The sequence below is a fragment of the Urtica dioica genome, chromosome 2 (assembly GCF_054948205.1).
Source record: "Urtica dioica subsp. dioica isolate 48M chromosome 2, U.dioica_male_clone48M_v1_H2, whole genome shotgun sequence".
Classification (NCBI taxonomy): domain Eukaryota; kingdom Viridiplantae; phylum Streptophyta; class Magnoliopsida; order Rosales; family Urticaceae; genus Urtica; species Urtica dioica.
Genome location: NC_142757.1, coordinates 40,853,425 through 40,874,059, shown reverse-complemented (window position 1 = coordinate 40,874,059; position 20,635 = coordinate 40,853,425). Strand labels below are relative to the sequence as shown.

The 20,635-nt window shown below is 39.4% G+C and overlaps 1 protein-coding gene and 1 long non-coding RNA gene across 2 annotated transcripts; one reads left to right on the top strand and one right to left on the bottom strand.

Annotated features, from left to right (window-relative positions):
• Positions 1–12,882: 12,882 nt before the first annotated feature.
• LOC149404759 (uncharacterized) lies at positions 12,883–13,833 on the bottom strand. The gene has a single exon (XM_089607662.1). The coding sequence runs from the start codon at positions 13,831–13,833 to the stop codon at positions 12,883–12,885; it is 951 nt and encodes a 316-aa protein (XP_089463788.1).
• Positions 13,834–17,715: 3,882 nt separating this feature from the next.
• LOC149404758 (uncharacterized) lies at positions 17,716–18,522 on the top strand. Its single transcript, XR_016295588.1, has 3 exons — positions 17,716–17,977; positions 18,046–18,192; positions 18,324–18,522. It is a non-coding gene; the product is annotated as an uncharacterized LOC149404758 (long non-coding RNA).
• Positions 18,523–20,635: the final 2,113 nt, after the last annotated feature.

The following is a 20,635-nucleotide window of genomic DNA, read 5'->3' as shown; positions in this document are numbered from 1 at the left end:
GACCCGCAAGACCATTTGACGAACTTTGTCGAGATCTCAAACACGTTCAAGCTCCACAACGTGCCCGACGAAGCCATTCGCCTCCGCCTCTTCCCGTTTTCACTACGGGACCGAGCCAAGACGTGGCTAAACTCCCTCCCGCCGGGTTCCATCACCTCGTGGGCCGACTTGCGCATCAAATTCATCTCAAAGTTCTTCCCGTTCGAGAAGATGCACAAGAGACGCAACGAGATCCATTCGTTCGCCCAATACGACGGGGAGTCACTGTTTGAAGCATGGGGGCGCTTCAAAGAGCTGCAGCAAAAGTGCCCCAATCACGGCATCCAAGGGTGGATGATGGTGCAAATCTTCTACGGCGGCCTTTCTCCTTCATCGCGCACCCTCGTCAACACCGCCGCGGGAGGGTCGTTCTTCCAAAAGACCGAGGATGAAGCTCATGCCATCCTCGAGGAGCTCGTGTACAACAACGACCAATGTCCTTCCGAGCGAAGGATTCAGAAGCGCGAGCCGGTCACGCCCGAGATGGAAATGATAAAAGCCCTCGCAGCACAGGTGGCCGACCTCACCAAAACGCTCCACAGGCAGCAAGCTACAGTTCATGCCATCCAAGCCCCTACTCCCGAGCCGTGCTTCTGGTGTGCCGGCCCTCATTCTAGCGATGAGTGTGCGCAAGGGAACAAGGGCCAACAAGCAAGCTTCATCAACAATCGGCCGCCCTACAATCAAGGCCCGATGAGCAACTATCAGAACGGCGGATGGCGCGGTCCCCAGAATAACACGCCGATGCAACCCGCACTGCAAGCTCAACCTCGACCGCCTCAGAATCAGCCCCGACCACCGCCGTACCAAGCTCCACCATTTCGAGCCTACAAGAACGAGACCAATCTGGAGGAGCTCGTAGCGAATCTGGCCACGTCGACGACTGCCTTCGTGAATACCACCACCGACTTCATGCATGAAACGAAGACAGCCCTCTCGAACCAATCGGCGCAGATCAGAAACCTCGAGACGCAGGTGGGGCAGCTCGCCAACGCCATCCACACACGACCCCAAGGCACACTTCCAAGCGCCCCCGAAGTGAATCCAAGGGAGCACTGCAATGCCATTGCTCATCGACACGTTGCAGCCACCAAGAGCCCGAAGAAAGAAGAAGAAGAGGTTGCCCCGATCACCAGAGCTCCTAAGCCGCACCCACCGGTCCATACATATGAGCCGCCACTTCCGTCCCCGCAAAGGCTCAAGGTGGCACTTTCCGCCGAGTGTAGTGCGCTTCTAAAACAAGAGCTCCCACCAAAATTAGAAGATCCGGGGAAGTTCACATTGCCGTGCACCATTGGAGACATCTTCATCGAGAACGCGTTGTGCGATCTTGGTTCGGGCATCAACCTCATGCCGTCGGCCGTCTTCAACAAACTTGGGGTGGGTGAACTAAAGCCCACGCACACCACTCTCCAACTGGCAGATCGGACCGTAAGGCACCCGCGCGGATTCGTGGAAGACCTCCTCGTAAAAGTCGGAAAATTCACTTTTCCGGCCGATTTCTACGTCATCGACATGAACGAGGATCGAGAAATCCCCATCCTCTTTGGAAGGGCTTTCTTGGCCACTTGCGGTGTTTGCATAGACGTGCAAAAAGGTGAGCTAAAGACGCGCGTGAAGAACGAGGAAGAGAAGTTCGGGACCTGCAAAACCCGAAAGCGAAAGAAGGAAAAAGAAGAGATCTACGTCATCGAGACGTACGAAGTCGCTACTCCACCACCCACACCTCCGCCACGTGCTCCCCCGGAAAAATCAACAAAAAGTGCGAACAAGGGTGCAAAGCTGAAATTTCCATTCAAGCCATGGCGAGGACGTTGGCCGGAACCATTCAAAGAGTTATGGAGGAAGAAAGAGCGCGTGGAAGAAGATCCACCGCCGCCCGAGCGCGGCAGCGACGAGTAGGGGAGTTCTACCACCCCCGCGAGGTAAGTTCTCTGTCTCCCGTGTTTTTATGGATTTACATTGAGGACAATGTAGAGATTGAGTTTGGGGGGGGTGAACTACTTTGTGGGGGATTTCTGTTAGATTAGGTTGTTTTTTTTTTATTATTTTTTATTTTCTTAATTTTGTTTGGTGATTGCTTAGAGGTGATAGCATTAAAGTGTTTTCTCTCGTTACTTGCCAATGATACCATGTATTTTCGAAGAAATCCGAGTTTGAGTCAATTTTAAAATTTTTTGTGCTTCATTGTGATTGACTAGTGGTTTGAGTAACGCAATTTCGGTTGATTTTTCCCATTTATGCACACACGTCTGTCTCGGGGTTTGAGTAGTCTCTTAGAGGTTCGATCACATCTTTAAATGTCTTTTAGCTCACGAACACTAAGAACCGCTCTAGCCCTCTTCGAGGCGAAATGACTTGACACGAACCGAGGAAAAGTGATTTAGGCCTTCATTTTGTTAGCCACTCCAAGCCAGAAAGCCGTTCCGTAACATCCCCTTGAGCACCCTTTTCAGAAAAAGCCGAACGATTGATCCTTTCTCGATACTTAGTCAGAAAAAGCCTAGCCAATAATGTTTGAAATCCCACAAAGAACCCCGTTAACTTAGTGACTGTTGAGTGAATTCTTTCGATTTTGTGACATGATTTTTACTAGTCTCTACGTGTTTTATAGTTCATTAGACACCACGCCGGTGATTGTTCGTGTTTGTTTCTATTGTTTTGTATCAAAAGAAAAAAAAAGAAAAAAAAAATCGAAAAAAAAGAGAAAAAGAAAAAAAAAGGAAAAGCTACAAAAAAAAAGAGTGTTTAATTTATGCGATTGATTTATTTATTTGTATTAGTTTTTGGCGTGGTGTTCTGTGACATTAGTTTTAGAGACTAGACGTTGCATAGTCAAAGTTTGGGGGGGAAAACATTGGGAAGTAAAGGCTTAGAAAAAGAAAATTCTCGAAAGGTGAAATTTGTGCCATGAACGTGGGAATGGGTGAGTAAGTAACATCATGTGAAAGTTGGTGAGTTTGGTGAGATTGAGTTGCTAGGTTGACGTTTTAGCCACATTTTGACCATATCCTACCGTTGACCCTAGCCTAACATTACAAGCCGACAAAGCCCTATTGATTTCCACGGTAAGTGTCTTGCATTAGTGGAGATTGAGCGGCGAAAAGCATTATGGTGTTCGATTTTCATTCATCTCATTATTATTTGAGCAGTTGACATTAGAAGACGTGAACGAACATATTGAGTTGACCTCTCTTTCTTTCGGGACATATTTCACACACGGGGGATTTTGATCGAGAATGTGTTGCAAAAGGTCATTTAGTCAATCTAATTATTTTTGGTTTCATATGATGATTGACTTGGATTCGGAAATTTTGTAGGTTGAGGCATGTGACTAACACTTGATATTATTGCTAACTTTGTAATCGCCATTCGTTTTTAGTGTAACTTCTTTGGTGTGTTTATTTTACTGTTTAGTCTTTGGTGTTGCTTGAGGACAAGCAACGGTTTAAGTTTGGGGGGATTTGATAGGTGCGTTAATCACACGTAAAACTCCTATTTCCCGAACCGAAAACCGACGAGTCCTCAAGTAATTTAATGGTTTTTAGTAGGTTTTTGAGTAATTTCAGGTTTAGATGAGCAATAGAGCGTCTACAATCAATTTCGTGGAAAAAGGACGGGATTTGGAGATAAAACGGTCGAAATAGAGTAAAAAAGCACAAGCGAAAAATGGGCGAACTAGCGCGCCGCACACCCACACCCGCGCGCCGCGCTAAGGCAAAATCCGAGACCGCGCGCCGCGCCTTGGCAGTAGCGCGCCGCGCATACCAGGAAACGCAAACATGAAAATCACAAAGTCTTACGCGCGCTCCGCGCATAGCTGAAATTTGGAGCCGCGCGCCACGCCCTTCTTCGGGTTTTGACGGACTTACTTTCCGTTTTTGATGTTTTTGAGCGAATCAACCCATTCCAAAGGCCCAATATGCTCCGAAAATCACCCCTTGACCTATATATTAGACTCTAAGCTCTGAAAACACGATCTCCTTTTTTTGTTTTAGTTTCTCTTTTATTGTTTGGTTGTTCTTGAGAGCTTTTGAAAGAGGAAACAGGCGTTCTTCAACGGAATTGACAACCCGACGAGTTCTCCTTCTCCGAATTCAATCGTTCTTCTTTCTTCCCTTTCTTTTATTTATTTTGCTGCTTTAAATTATTGTTGAACATCAATTTTATTTAATATGAATTCTGTTTTGGTTTCAATCTTTATTTTAGTGCTTTTAATTATTCTTTTGTGTTTAGCGTTGATTATGAATTCCATTAGAGGCTAAGTTTCTTATGGGGTTGCGATTAGGGATGGCAATTTGGTCCGGACACGAAACACGAAACGGTTACGACACGATTTAAAGCGGATTTGGATCTCAATAAATGGATCGGTTCTTAATTGGGTCGAACACGCTAACACGATTAAATAATGGGTGAAAACGACACGATTACGGTAACACGATAAAAATCCGATTAACACGATTATTAAATGGTCGACACGAAACACGATTACGACCCGCACGAATATGACCCAATTAATAAGATTACGAGTAATAACACGATTACGACCCAGTTAAACACGATTAAAATTATATATGTAAAATTATTAATGTATAACTATAAACATAAAATTGATATTAGAAAATATAATGAAATAAAATAAGGTATATTCATATCAATATCAATTCACGTATGATAACATATAGTCAATAGTATACTAATTGACTTCACGAGAGCAATAATAATGTGTCGAATTAGTTGTTTTCAATTACTAATTTAAGTAGTATGTCTAGTGGTGTTCTCACAATTCATAATTTACAATCTCAATAACAATAGTCTCATAATAATGTATCGTATTCAATTTTATTTTATTTCAATTCAATTCAATTTATATCGAACAATCACAATTTACAATTCACAATCACAATCACAATAACAATTAGTCTCATAATAACGTATCGTATTCAATTTAATTTGATTTCAATTCATATCGAACAAATAAAATTTACAATTAACAATCGCGATAACAAGAGTCTTATAATAACGTATTGTATTAAATTTTATTTGATTTCGATTCGATTCAATTCAATTCATATAAAACAATCACAATAACAATAGTCTCATAATAAGTAATAACGTATCGTATTCAATTGTATTTTATTTCAATTCATATCGAACAATCACAATTCACATGTACAATCACAATAACAATAGTCTCATAATAACGTATCATATTCAATTTTATAATTTGATTTCAATTCAATTCATATCGAACATTCACAATTCACAATCACAATGACTATGATCTCATAATAACGTATCATATTCAATTTTATTTGATTTCAATATTAATTCAATTCATATCGAACAATCATAATTCACAATCACAATTACTATAGTCTCATAATAACGTATCATATTCAATTTTGTGTGGTTTCAATTTTCATTCAATTCATATCGAATAATCACGATTCACAAGGAATAACGTTTGAATCTTGTAGTTACTTTCCCAAGCATGAATTTATTTTGACATCACTAACTATATACGAGATTTTGTAATTTAGTCTTGACATTTCTATATATGTATATATTATTAATACTCAATTACTATTTGAAATATGAATTTTATATGATTTTAGTAATACCTAACTATAAATTTTTTATATCTAACAAATTTAATTAACTTTAAAGAGTAATAATCAATTTTATTACATTTTAAAGGTCCATATTCAATTTTAATTCATTTTTAAAAGTGATAAAGAATTTATTTAAATTAAAGATATTAAATTTGATTGAGTTTTTTTTTTTAAATACACCAAACTAATTAGAATTTTCAATTCCCCCCAAATTTTTATTCCCTCGTTCACATAATTTCAACACTACCACAAAACTATTCCACTTAACCAATTTTTTTGGAATTCCCTCTCTTTCTTTTCGTTTTCCCCCCAAAATTCATTCTTTTTTTTCCATCCCAGTTTGTATAATAGTTTGGAGCATAAATCAATAAAGTATATAAAAAAGAAGAGAAAACAACAACAAAACCATACGAATTCTAAAAACCTTAGAACCCCAAATGCATTCCCACCTTCGTTCTTCGTTCTCTTCAGTTCCGATTGGGGCTTAATAAACCTAACCTAGCCTTCTTGCAATGACGGCAAAAAGGTCAGAGCAACCACAACGACACCGATGAGAGGATGAGTTCACGAACCCTCTAAGGGAGTTTAGATTCCATATTCCAGAATCCCATTATCCAGTCCCGACCCTTGTTGCTTCGCTTTTTGTCGTCGTCCCTTGGCCCAGGTTCATCTCTCTCTCATTTATATATCTGATTAATAATGTTTCCCTTTTAGTCATCCCCCAAAGGGTTGTCACGTGTAACCACCCAAACGCCATCAACAGTGAGGGAAGTGACTTAGTAGGCTTGTTAAAGATGGTTACGTGTAAGCACTGTTGTGATGGGATACTGAGAGTTAAGGTTTTCCTTTTCTCTATGTACAATGATTTTTAATGGTTTCACCAGGCATAATCTGAATTTTTTTTTTTACAGATTTTATTTTAACACGAATTCTTGAAGTTTCAAGACTCAGAAAAAGCTACAGACCCACGGCCTTGCTGATGTCGTTTAACAAATGAGAGAAAAATTTAGGTTTGTTGATGTGGGGGCAAGTATTTACCATTGGAAGACACAAACTAAAAGAAATTGGAGAATGGTAATTCAATATGATTGATGACTCTAAAGTAGAAGAACTTGAACTTGGTTGCGATTTCTTATTTGATCGAAGTTACAGTTTATGCTTTTTTGGAAAGTTATATTAAAAGTTGTGTGACTATATAATTAATTGTGTGCAAAAATTGTTTTGAATTGTGCAGGCCACATTTGTCTAGAAATAGATTGCCTTTATCTAGAGCTCTTGCTATCACATACTTACTGTTAACTAGTGATTCATTAGTAGTGAACTGATATCATTGTTTATCATACTAAATATCACAGAAGATGTAATTCAAACATGTTCTCTGGATATGGATTTTAAATTTGTTTTGTGCTTTCTTTGTGAATGTCCTTTCTTTTTAAACATTACACACACTCTATGTTTATTCACAGGACGTCAGTGTTGACATCGTTCAAAGAGTTAGTAGACCTTATAAAGGCAATGCGTAACAGCCTTTGACTAATGTATGTATGTTTTTTGACATAAGAAATTAATATGTATTTTGTTGGCTTTTTTTTCGTTCTTTCTTAGTTTTCATATAAATGTGTATGTGTTCACTAATAACTTGCTATTTTGCACTGATTGCTATTTTTTTTAAGATATTTTTTTTTATAGCTACTAAGTTTTTTATACTTTAATCACAATAAATGGAATCCGAATGTTCAAACACGATTGAAAAACGATTAAATAAACCATTTAACACGACTATTAAATGGTTTAATTTAAATGGGTATGGATCTATAAAAAAATAAACGGTCGGATTTGGATCTAAACTTTAAACACGATTAATAAATGGTCGGATTTGGTTCTAACAGTTATTTTTACAAACACGATTAACACGACACGAACACGAAATTGCCATCCCTAGTTGCGATGTAGCCGGGATTGATAAGGGTTAGGGGGTTCATTAGGGTTAGATAATTATTGTTTGCTTCATTATTATGGATTGCTTGATATGAATCGTTCATTATGCGTTCTTATGCTTGATCACCATTAGAACTGTTATCTAGGATTGTTTAGCTACTCGAGAGAGAGTAAATAATCGTGCTTTTGTTCATGTCATCGTAGTTGATCCTAGGTTATAAACTCTAGGCAATTTTTGTAATCGTTTGAACTCTTGTTTCATTGCTTGTGATTGTTTTAATAGGATTAGATGCCGAGAGGATAATAATCCGTCAATTACATAGGTTTGCTAGAACACTCGAGAGAGGCTAGTGAATAATTTTGATAGAGTGAGATTAGCATCCATAGGAGTAGATTTTGTTGTTCAAACCCGAAACCCCCAACCTAGTTAGTTCCGGTGAAATCGCGACCCCTACCTTCTCTTCTTGCAAAACTCGTATTTAACTTTCTGCTTTAGTTTTATTGTTTCTTTTGTTACAACCATCTTCTCAATTTTACTTGAAATTAATTGGCATCAAGTTTTGGAAAATCGCTGTGGTAACTAGTCTCTGTGGGTACGATACTCGAATTTACATTCTATATTACTTGGGCGACACACGTACGCTTGCGTGCGCGAGAAATATCGCGACAAGTTTTTGGCGCCGTTGCCGGGGACTAGTTTACAATAGCGATTGAATTTACTTGCTCTTGCTATTTAATTTCTTTATTTTTGTTTTCTAACTTTTCGTGTCACTTTCTTGCTTTTGAAGGTATATGCGAAAAGACGGGTCGTCTGCTCTCGTTCCAATAAACTCCGAGATCGAAAATTTTTGCAGGAAAAATCGAAAAGAATCAAAGGAACGAGCAATGGAAGAGAACAGGAACAATGCCGAGGAGCCCAAGACCAAGACCCTATTCCAATACGGGCTACCGCCGACAGATGCCACACAATCGGCCATTGTTTTGCCGGTTCTTACGGGTAACCAGAATTTCGAGATCAAGACCGGCATAATTCACATGGTCCAAGCGAATCAATTCTCTGGATCACCTGCCGAAGACCCGCAAGACCATTTGACGAACTTCGTCGAGATCTCAAACACGTTCAAGCTCCACAACGTGCCCGACTGTCACGACCCGCGAGCCGCGGCAGAGATCTTCCGTATCTTACTTAACATAAATAAAATTCATAAAAATTTTGGTGGAAGCGCTTCCGGAAAACATTTTCTAGAAAAACTTTTAAAATATTTACTTAAACGTCTCAAAAATATGGGCGAATTTTTTGTTTTTCTTAAAACATACTATTTAAAACTTCACAAACAAAAGACTCGTCTTTTAAAAACAAAACAGACTTATTCGCCCTTGACTTAGCCACAGGTCGGCAGCCGTACATACACACGCCTACTTACTTACCGGCTTTTGCTGATGTTCTGCTTAATCTTCTTTAGCTTTGCCTTTATCTACAATATCAAGATAATAACTGTGAGTCGAAAGACTCAGTAAGCGGATATCTATATAACTAATGCATCGTGCACATAACACATAAGCAATACATAACATGCAATTCATATCTTATCATAACTTGCGGAAGTATCGGCTTAGGTCCCGATAAATCCACATTTCTTAAGAATCAATCGGCTTAGGTCCCGATAGATTCATCTTACTTAGGAATAACTCAGCTTAGGTCCCGAGATATTCCCCTTACTTAAGAATTCACCAGCTTAGGTCCCGGTGATTCACATCATAACATACTTTCATCATAATCTATGGAATTACCAGCTTAGGTCCCGGTAACTCCTCTTACTTGAGAATATGCCAGCTTAGGTCCCGGCAATTCCCATCATACAATACATTTCCTGCTCGGGATCCCTTAATGATATCCGCACGACACATGTCTTATTGGCGCCAGACAAGAGGGTGCACAATCTCCTGCCTAATCCCCGTCTATGGGGTATATGTCGGAGGCGGTACCATTCCATGTTTTCTCTTTAATTAACCTAACATGAGAGACTGCTTAATTCGGGTTTAATCCCGATCTTAACATATATTCTTTTCGCTTATTAACTCGTGACTTATAAGATCTTGAGATGCGACTCCCAAAGATCCTATCATAATATTCTCGCTTTTGATTACGAGCTTTAACTTCAGTCTCTCATAATCCAGTTCACTAAGACTGGATCTCTGGAGGGTGGCTAACTAAACACATAGCAAAGGCTCGGGTTCCTAGTTACGTCTAGCCATTTTCGTTAGCCGGACTAATTCCGTTTTCCAATTCGTTAGTGGCTTAAAGCCCTTAATCTTGATAGTGACTTATCTTTTGGCTTATCTTAATCTTGCTTACTAGAAGCACATAAAAATAAATAATGCACGTACAATATATGTATATGTATATAGATATATATAATATTTCTTGATATTGTAGGTGCCTAAAAATCCACTTACCTGGATAACGATTCTCACGAATCCTGAAATCTTCTCTTCCAAACAAAAGGGTTCTTCTTATCTCCACGTAACCCAGTCCACATAAGCTTTCTGCTCGTTGCTAATCCTTATAGCAATTTGGACTTATCTATGGAAGAGAAAGATCGAACGTCGAGCGTACTTAGTATCTCATCCCTCGATACACTAACGTACATACTTCTACTGGAAAGAAAGCTCACAAGGAACGTATTCAAAACGTCCTCCTATTCACGCTACTCAGAGTGTCTCACACACGAGAAACAGAGAATACACGAAGACAAAACAGAGATACAGAAAAGAATCGACGCCTAAAAATAAGGCCTTGACATCGCTTTTCTAATCTAAGCTAAGGAACGTTCTACACTATTCGACCACCTATTCTTCTGACTGGGTACAGTCCACTGCTTAGAATAGGTTCCCGAGGGTCGAAACTAAGAGAAAAGAACGTATATAGAAGTTATTACTAGCAATCTATAGCATATGTAAGTTATATGAAAATAACTCAAAACGATACTTTTCAAATATGTTCTAGAAAATATCTTTGACTTGTCTCTTTTATTGACAAGTTATAATCATTTGAGAAATGAAATACATAACGTAAAAACCTTTCATTTAAAATAAACCAAGTCGTTTATTTTAAATGTCTAACCATATTGCAAATAATTTTGGGTTCGATTTAATAAAATGTTTATGAAATAATCGAACCCTCGGTTCGTAGTCGAACCTTTCTTTTATTTCTATTTTCTTACGTAAATAAAATATTTCTCGTTGATATTCTTTTTCAAAATTAAAAGAGTCGAGCTTATAGTCGAACTTGATTTTTAGTACATATCTTAAATAAGGATATTAAGTAGTTACTTAAATAATCAACGAGTTTATAACGATAACATAATAATTTATTTTTCTTTACTAATTATATTGAAACGAACTTTACCACAAACATAATAACATATTAATTAAAGATTCGTAACTAGCACGAGTCGAGACTCGGGACAAACCCCGACTCGCCTTAACTAATCGGAGACGTCTCAAGTCCCCGGGCCGAGGCCCGAACCTTCCAAGTCCGCGCCGCCTCGCCGTCTAGAGCTGCTGCCCCGAGCCCTGTTCAGCCCACTTAAAACCGAGCCTAACTCTCGACAACAACTCGCACACAAACTTCACCAAAGCCAAACAATTTAACACGGCCAACAGCAAAATTCAAACCCAACCTTCTCAGATTCTTGATTTCAATATCACGGCCATATCAACCAAGGAATCATGTCACAACAATCAATAACAACCCACACCAAGCTCAAACACCCGGCTGAAACAATTCCAAATCCAAACTCATCCAAAGAAATCCAAGACAAACAATCTCATAAATCCCGAAATCAAGCAATTATCCTTCAATCCAACACTCAACCAAGAATAATCGGGCATAACACAAGAGATTCAAGCTAATTTCCACAAAAGCCCCAAATCTCCAAACCCTAACTCTATGATTCTCCTCAAATCCGAACCATAGAGAAAGATAAGTTCAAAATCGAGCTTACCTTCTCCGTCGCCGTCCCTCTCTCCTTCTTCTCCGGCGAGTTTCTCTGCTCCGGCGTCCTCGGCTTGCTCGCGGCGGCGCTAGTTCCTTCTCGGCCGCGTGTGGGTGGCGCTCGAGCTTGGTGGTTATCGGCCGAGCGCACCCTTCGCAAGCTCACCCTCGTCTCGCTCTCTCGCTCTCTTCCTCTCTCTCACTCTCTCGGCGCTCTCTCTCTCTCCCGTGCTCTCTTCTTCTTTCTCTTTTCTTTTCCTTTTTTTTCTTGTCGCTCTTCTTCCCGAGCGTTTCTTTTCTTGCTCACTCTTTATATATTTGACCAAGATAGGTGATGGCATTGTGAATGGGACCCACATAAAGGATAACGTCCATATCCTTCTCCTGGTTGCATTTTATCTTGTTCGGCAAAGTGATATACCTCACTTAAGGAATATTCCACTCATTAATGACGTGGAGAGGATAGGAACAAGTGTGAGAAATTTCCAAAATTCTCACTTGGCCTTCTTTTCCCACTTTTTATTTCAAATGGGTTCATAAAGTTCATTACAACCAAGTCCTCTTCATATAATTATTTAATTAAATCCATAATCGAACGGATTATAATTATATGATTCGAACTGAGAATTTTCTCGTTCGTTCTCGATTAATTAAAATATATTTAAGGTTCCTCGGAATTAATTCTCGTTCTTGAGAATTTATTTCTTAAATTAATTTCCGGAATGTCTCCTCGGAAATAATTTATTAATCGAGATAAATTCGATAATTCCTTTATTTATTCCGAGATTTCTCATAACCTTAACATATTTAAAATTAATTCGATAAATCCATTGAAGTATAATTCACTCGGGAATTTAGTTGTAACAACGGAAACTCATTAATTATTTCCAAATCTCCAAATACAAGTGACGCAAAAGCTCGTCCTTACAATCCCTACCCCCTTAAGTTAGTTTCGTCCTTGAAACTTAAAGCAGAGCAGGGTACTTCTTTTGCATCACACTAACGAGCTTCCAGGTGACTTCCATCTTCAGAAAACAAGAGAAGAGATACCTTCTTCTAAACATGTCATCGCTTGATGAGTAGCAGATTGATTCTGGTCTTAGAGTCCGCACACATATCGTATCTAAACTATACTAGTGAATTGAGATAGTCACTTCCTAACGGTTAGATATAACTAACAAGGAATCCACTTCATCAACTATCAAGTTTAAGAACTTAACCAAGACGCAACAAACGAGTATGTACAGCTTCTACATCCATGAATGCGTAAACAAAAGTGTGGACGATAAAAATCTAACCAGTTCTTCTAGACGATGGCTCATTTACTTCATCTCCAAAGATGCTGAAGATGCGAGCTTTGGCCTTAGGTTGATTCTTCAGATAAGCGATTTTATCTTCTGGAACGTGGCAATCCCGTGAAAAATGACCTTCCAAGCCACACCGGTAGCAGCTTGAGGTTCCCATGCGACACTCGCCTTGATGCTTCCTGCCGCACTTGTTGCACGTAGGGAAATCCTCAACCCTTGGCCTCTTGTACTTGTTCTCGCTCTGATTTCCTCTATAACTTCCTTCACTTCTTTGCGCCCTGAACGTGGAGTTTCTATCCCAACTCTTTTTCTTCTTGTCGGTAAAGTTCTTCTTCTCAACTTCCGCTACAGACTCCTGTGGGATGGTCACCGACTCGTCAGCTGGATTGACTTGTGCTATACGCCAACCATCAATCCTTAACGCCCTTTGAACGGCATTCGCATAAGTTCGTGGCCCCACATCGCCACTATCCACCTGACGCACAATTTCCACATTGAGTCCATGCATAAACCTCATCTTGCGCGACTGATCCGTCGATACCATAGAGGGTGAGAACTTTGCAAGTTCATCAAACTTGGCCACATAATCAGATACAGAGAGCTTTCCTTGCTTAAGATCCATAAACTCCCGTACCTTACCCGAAAGATTAGCTTCACCCAGGTACTTCTCATAGAATAGGTTGATAAAACGATTCCATGTAATATGAGAAACATCTTCATAGAGTGCGATCACCTCCCACCAGCTTCGAGCTTCAAGTTCTAGCTGGTTCACAGCACAAGCAACTCTCTCAGCATCTGAAAGTTGCATGTACGTGAAGATCTGTTGGATCCTTTTAATCCAATTCTCCGCAAGGGAAGGATCAGCATCTCCATTGAAAGTCGGTGGCTTCTGCTTAAGAAAGCGCTCATATACAGGCTCTCCGACAATTGGTACCATTATCGGAATCTGAAACAGCGGAACCTCATCTGGTGCCATAGCTGGAGCTTGTGGTGGCGCTTGCACATTCTGACCACCTAGATTCACATTCACATTTGGCACGTGCTCCTCTTGACCTCTAGGTTGTTCTGGTCGATGCGCCTGGGGTTCAGGCTCTTCTTGACCCCGTAGAGGCTGCTGCTCGTTCATTCGCGTAATAAGTTGCGTGATCATCCTGTTCTGCTCTTCTATTTGAGCATCCCTTCGACGTGCATCTTCTGCTTGACGCTCTAGAGCTCTGCTAATCTCAGCCATTTCTTGCGAAAGATCCGTCTGCGTTCGCTTCTTAGGTCCCATTCTTAATCCTTACTTCACCTAAGAGTAGGAATGGGTAAGCATACGGTTATCCTAATGTAACCGCTATCTTTCACAAAGACTCAACAAGATATTATAGATAAGGCTATCTTAAACATCAGCTGACTTATAAGTAAGTAAGTTAGTGTATGTACGACCACAAGTCTACAGAAACGGCTCAACCTGGGCTCTGATACCAAAAATTCTGTCACGACCCGCGAGCCTTAGCTCGCCCGCGAGCCGCGGCAGAGATCTTCCGTATCTTACTTAACATAAATAAAATTCATAAAAATTTTGGTGGAAGCGCTTCCGGAAAACATTTTCTAGAAAAAACTTTTAAAATATTTACTTAAACGTCTCAAAAATATGGGCGAATTTTTTGTTTTTCTTAAAACATACTATTTAAAACTTCACAAACAAAAGACTCGTCTTTTAAAAACAAAACAGACTTATTCGCCCTTGACTTAGCCACAGGTCGGCAGCCGTACATACACACGCCTACTTACTTACCGGCTTTTGCTGATGTTCTGCTTAATCTTCTTTAGCTTTGCCTTTATCTACAATATCAAGATAATAACTGTGAGTCGAAAGACTCAGTAAGCGGATATCTATATAACTAATGCATCGTGCACATAACACATAAGCAATACATAACATGCAATTCATATCTTATCATAACTTGCGGAAGTATCGGCTTAGGTCCCGATAAATCCACATTTCTTAAGAATCAATCGGCTTAGGTCCCGATAGATTCATCTTACTTAGGAATAACTCAGCTTAGGTCCCGAGATATTCCCCTTACTTAAGAATTCACCAGCTTAGGTCCCGGTGATTCACATCATAACATACTTTCATCATAATCTATGGAATTACCAGCTTAGGTCCCGGTAACTCCTCTTACTTGAGAATATGCCAGCTTAGGTCCCGGCAATTCCCATCATACAATACATTTCCTGCTCGGGATCCCTTAATGATATCCGCACGACACATGTCTTATTGGCGCCAGACAAGAGGGTGCACAATCTCCTGCCTAATCCCCGTCTATGGGGTATATGTCGGAGGCGGTACCATTCCATGTTTTCTCTTTAATTAACCTAACATGAGAGACTGCTTAATTCGGGTTTAATCCCGATCTTAACATATATTCTTTTCGCTTATTAACTCGTGACTTATAAGATCTTGAGATGCGACTCCCAAAGATCCTATCATAATATTCTCGCTTTTGATTACGAGCTTTAACTTCAGTCTCTCATAATCCAGTTCACTAAGACTGGATCTCTGGAGGGTGGCTAACTAAACACATAGCAAAGGCTCGGGTTCCTAGTTACGTCTAGCCATTTTCGTTAGCCGGACTAATTCCGTTTTCCAATTCGTTAGTGGCTTAAAGCCCTTAATCTTGATAGTGACTTATCTTTTGGCTTATCTTAATCTTGCTTACTAGAAGCACATAAAAATAAATAATGCACGTACAATATATGTATATGTATATAGATATATATAATATTTCTTGATATTGTAGGTGCCTAAAAATCCACTTACCTGGATAACGATTCTCACGAATCCTGAAATCTTCTCTTCCAAACAAAAGGGTTCTTCTTATCTCCACGTAACCCAGTCCACATAAGCTTTCTGCTCGTTGCTAATCCTTATAGCAATTTGGACTTATCTATGGAAGAGAAAGATCGAACGTCGAGCGTACTTAGTATCTCATCCCTCGATACACTAACGTACATACTTCTACTGGAAAGAAAGCTCACAAGGAACGTATTCAAAACGTCCTCCTATTCACGCTACTCAGAGTGTCTCACACACGAGAAACAGAGAATACACGAAGACAAAACAGAGATACAGAAAAGAATCGACGCCTAAAAATAAGGCCTTGACATCGCTTTTCTAATCTAAGCTAAGGAACGTTCTACACTATTCGACCACCTATTCTTCTGACTGGGTACAGTCCACTGCTTAGAATAGGTTCCCGAGGGTCGAAACTAAGAGAAAAGAACGTATATAGAAGTTATTACTAGCAATCTATAGCATATGTAAGTTATATGAAAATAACTCAAAACGATACTTTTCAAATATGTTCTAGAAAATATCTTTGACTTGTCTCTTTTATTGACAAGTTATAATCATTTGAGAAATGAAATACATAACGTAAAAACCTTTCATTTAAAATAAACCAAGTCGTTTATTTTAAATGTCTAACCATATTGCAAATAATTTTGGGTTCGATTTAATAAAATGTTTATGAAATAATCGAACCCTCGGTTCGTAGTCGAACCTTTCTTTTATTTCTATTTTCTTACGTAAATAAAATATTTCTCGTTGATATTCTTTTTCAAAATTAAAAGAGTCGAGCTTATAGTCGAACTTGATTTTTAGTACATATCTTAAATAAGGATATTAAGTAGTTACTTAAATAATCAACGAGTTTATAACGATAACATAATAATTTATTTTTCTTTACTAATTATATTGAAACGAACTTTACCACAAACATAATAACATATTAATTAAAGATTCGTAACTAGCACGAGTCGAGACTCGGGACAAACCCCGACTCGCCTTAACTAATCGGAGACGTCTCAAGTCCCCGGGCCGAGGCCCGAACCTTCCAAGTCCGCGCCGCCTCGCCGTCTAGAGCTGCTGCCCCGAGCCCTGTTCAGCCCACTTAAAACCGAGCCTAACTCTCGACAACAACTCGCACACAAACTTCACCAAAGCCAAACAATTTAACACGGCCAACAGCAAAATTCAAACCCAACCTTCTCAGATTCTTGATTTCAATATCACGGCCATATCAACCAAGGAATCATGTCACAACAATCAATAACAACCCACACCAAGCTCAAACACCCGGCTGAAACAATTCCAAATCCAAACTCATCCAAAGAAATCCAAGACAAACAATCTCATAAATCCCGAAATCAAGCAATTATCCTTCAATCCAACACTCAACCAAGAATAATCGGGCATAACACAAGAGATTCAAGCTAATTTCCACAAAAGCCCCAAATCTCCAAACCCTAACTCTATGATTCTCCTCAAATCCGAACCATAGAGAAAGATAAGTTCAAAATCGAGCTTACCTTCTCCGTCGCCGTCCCTCTCTCCTTCTTCTCCGGCGAGTTTCTCTGCTCCGGCGTCCTCGGCTTGCTCGCGGCGGCGCTAGTTCCTTCTCGGCCGCGTGTGGGTGGCGCTCGAGCTTGGTGGTTGTCGGCCGAGCGCACCCTTCGCAAGCTCACCCTCGTCTCGCTCTCTCGCTCTCTTCCTCTCTCTCACTCTCTCGGCGCTCTCTCTCTCTCCCGTGCTCTCTTCTTCTTTCTCTTTTCTTTTCCTTTTTTTTCTTGTCGCTCTTCTTCCTGAGCGTTTCTTTTCTTGCTCACTCTTTATATATCTATAACATAGATAATAAAGAGAAGGCTCCTTCCAACTTTTATCCACGGATTGACACGTGGCTATCCGTTTGGGCGACACGTGGCGGTGCTGAAGCAATTTTTAACTGACCCTTTCACTTCTTCTTCGTCCAGATTTTGCGACCCTCCCACTTCTTCTTCATTATTTCTCACAAAATAAAAAAATTTAACATTAAATTATAACCAAAACGCTTCAAACATCTAACAGCCACTCTCTTTATAACTTCCCACTTGTCCAATTCTTCAAAAAAAAAAAAACAAATATCTCTCTCAGGTGCATGGACCTCCGCACCAATTCCCTACAAAAAAAAAAAGCTTGACCTTCTTCTTCCTTTTTTTTATTATTATTTTCCTCAAAAGAATGAAAATAAATCCACAACAAAAGCTTCAAACAGGTACTCTCTTTCTCTCTGTGCTCGTTTACAGAGTAAAAAAAAACCCATATGAAGCTTTTCCTTCGAAGTGCGAACGAACCGCATCGATCTTGGATCGTACAGTGTTCCATCCCCAAGGCGGAGGTCAGCCTTACCTAGGGTTCATCGTCACCATTGTCGACGGCGGTTAGAAGCTCAAGTTCGTCGTCCAAAACGTTCGAACCAGAGACGACATTGTAAGTCCAAACTCATTCATCGATTCCCTGTCCAATCGGTGTGCTAACCTTAATCAACATCAAATCGAAAAAATTGACCGATTATTGGATTGGAATCGGCTAAATTAATCGAACCAGGTGTTTCACGATAGGCTCATCGAGAATTCACACGTGGATTCGAATGCTGAGAGCAAGTTTGAGAAAGGGAAGTAGGTTCTCTTGTTCGTTGACGAGGCTCAGCGCAAGCTTGCTTTCTTTTATCTTTCCTGAATTATTAATAAAGAAAAATATTTCTCTGTGAAAATTATTTTCACAGGCTACATTCTGCAGGGCAGTTGTTGGATGTGTGTATGGGAAATCTGGGGTTAGGCCATTTAGAGCCCTGAAAAGGCCTATCATTTCCCAGATGGGTATGTAAAAAATTATTTGTTTCTGATGTTCTGATTGATAAGAACTTCAGTATTGCTTGCATAGACGAAATAACTGCAGTTGAGAAAAAAAAAATCAACCAACGTTGTGGGCTCCTTCTATGTTCGACCATACCTAATTTCGTGGGCTTTTATATAATCATTCCAACGGATCCCTGAAACAGGTATTTGTTTGTTGTTGGCTTATAACATCGTCTTTTATTTATTTAGTTATTATTTCTTTTTTATCAGCACTGCAAACATTATATTCAGTTTCACAAGCAAGTCAAGTTCTGGTTCCAAAACAGACAAACTGAAATGAAGGTAAAAACCCATTTAGTCTATAACAATTGATGAATATTTGTGAGTTCAATTCAATTTTTTTTTAGACCAGCTCAGAGACGAGCTTAACCAGATCTGCGCTCTCGTGACCATCAACAGCTTGACCCACGTCGACACGCTCATGGACGCGGTACTATAACCATAATAACTATACACAAATCCCGCTCACATTTTTTTCGTTTCCGATACGATATTGACTCTTTGTATATTATTAGAATCGATGGACGGAGATGTTTCCGTGCTTGTTGGCTAGGGCCGCCACGAGCGGTGAAGTTTCTGCGGTTGTGCAAGCAACACGCGGACGGTGTGTGGGCCGTGGTCAACGTCTCGATCGGGATGAGCCACGACTCTTCGAGGAGGCTTCCCTCAGCTTGTCTCATCCAACACATGCCTGATGGCTCATCCAAGGTACTACTCAAAATCATTTCATGAAATCTTTTTATTCAGATTTCAAGACAAGGAATGCTCTGTCTATTATTAATTAGTAGAAATCAGGTAGGGCAAGGGGTTCCTCATCTGAAGGTTTTAAACTTGTTTATGTTTAGTGTCGCTTTCCACAACATTATTATTATTGTATATACTGCTTTGGACCTTGCAAATCTTTTGATGACTTCTGGAATCTTTTGATCCACTATTTTATTTTGGCATTTTTGTTGATGTATACTTTTTTAAAAGTTAAGAAAATTGTGACGTCCAAAAAATGTTATTAAAATAAACATCCACATTGATATATCAAAACATGGTCAAATAAGAAAAGCATATATGGCAGTCACATTTTTTTTAACTTTAATAATCTATTTACTATAAAAAGTTAGTGATGAAAATGAAATATAAAAAAATCACATTTATAATTATCTTTCATCTAGGAGATAATTCTGACAGCATGTATCTTCAATATATCTTCAAGTCACTTCAATATATCTATAAGAAGCACGTGAATATGAAGAAGCACCCTGCTTGCATTTATTAAATCAATGATAAGCAAAGACTTTTCAACTACTTAAATATCTTATATCACTACTTAAGTCATCAAATCTCTTCATTTCTAACATCTTTCAACTCCTATTTCAGCTAAGATTTCACCTTCGGTTCTCCCTATGATGAGTTCAAGTTCAAGGTTAGCATCTATTTAATTTCACTGTTATTCAACTTCATAAAGACATCAATTCATTTCTCTATTTGATCTTACACCAATTCATATGTATTATTTGTTAAAGAGTTGCTACTTTATACTATGTTTCTTTTGGTTTCATATTTTTTATACTGAGAATATTCTGAGAACAAGGTATAGTTCCTTCCTTTTCAGAACCAACTGACAACGCTATGGTGTCTTTTCAAGCGCCTTTGACGGAAAACAAAGATGAAACCATTCAAGCTGCCACCAACAAAGATGAAGTACATATTCTACCCTCCCAAAGTGAAGAAAAACAAGTTTACACTCGGGCTTCCGAAGTCGATGAAAACACCAGACTAAAGAAGAAGCCAAAATCAAAAAAGTCATAACTTGTGTGGGTGTTAGCCCACTGTTTTTTGTTCAAAAAGACTCACATTTTCTATGATAACAAGCTTTTAGAATGTGCCCTTTTGATTTTGAATCCTTGGTGTCTAGCTATTTTGAATGTTGTGATCATAAGAAACCAGAAAAATGTTGAAGGGCTGTACATTTTGTCTCCACTTCACTAACAAAGTGAAGAAACTTTCCTTTAGCTTTTGTG

What these genes read in the sequence shown, in the direction of transcription:
- LOC149404759 (XM_089607662.1), bottom strand. Translation starts at nt 13,833, where the DNA reads ATGGTACCAATTGTCGGAGAGCCTGTATATGAGCGCTTTCTTAAGCAG.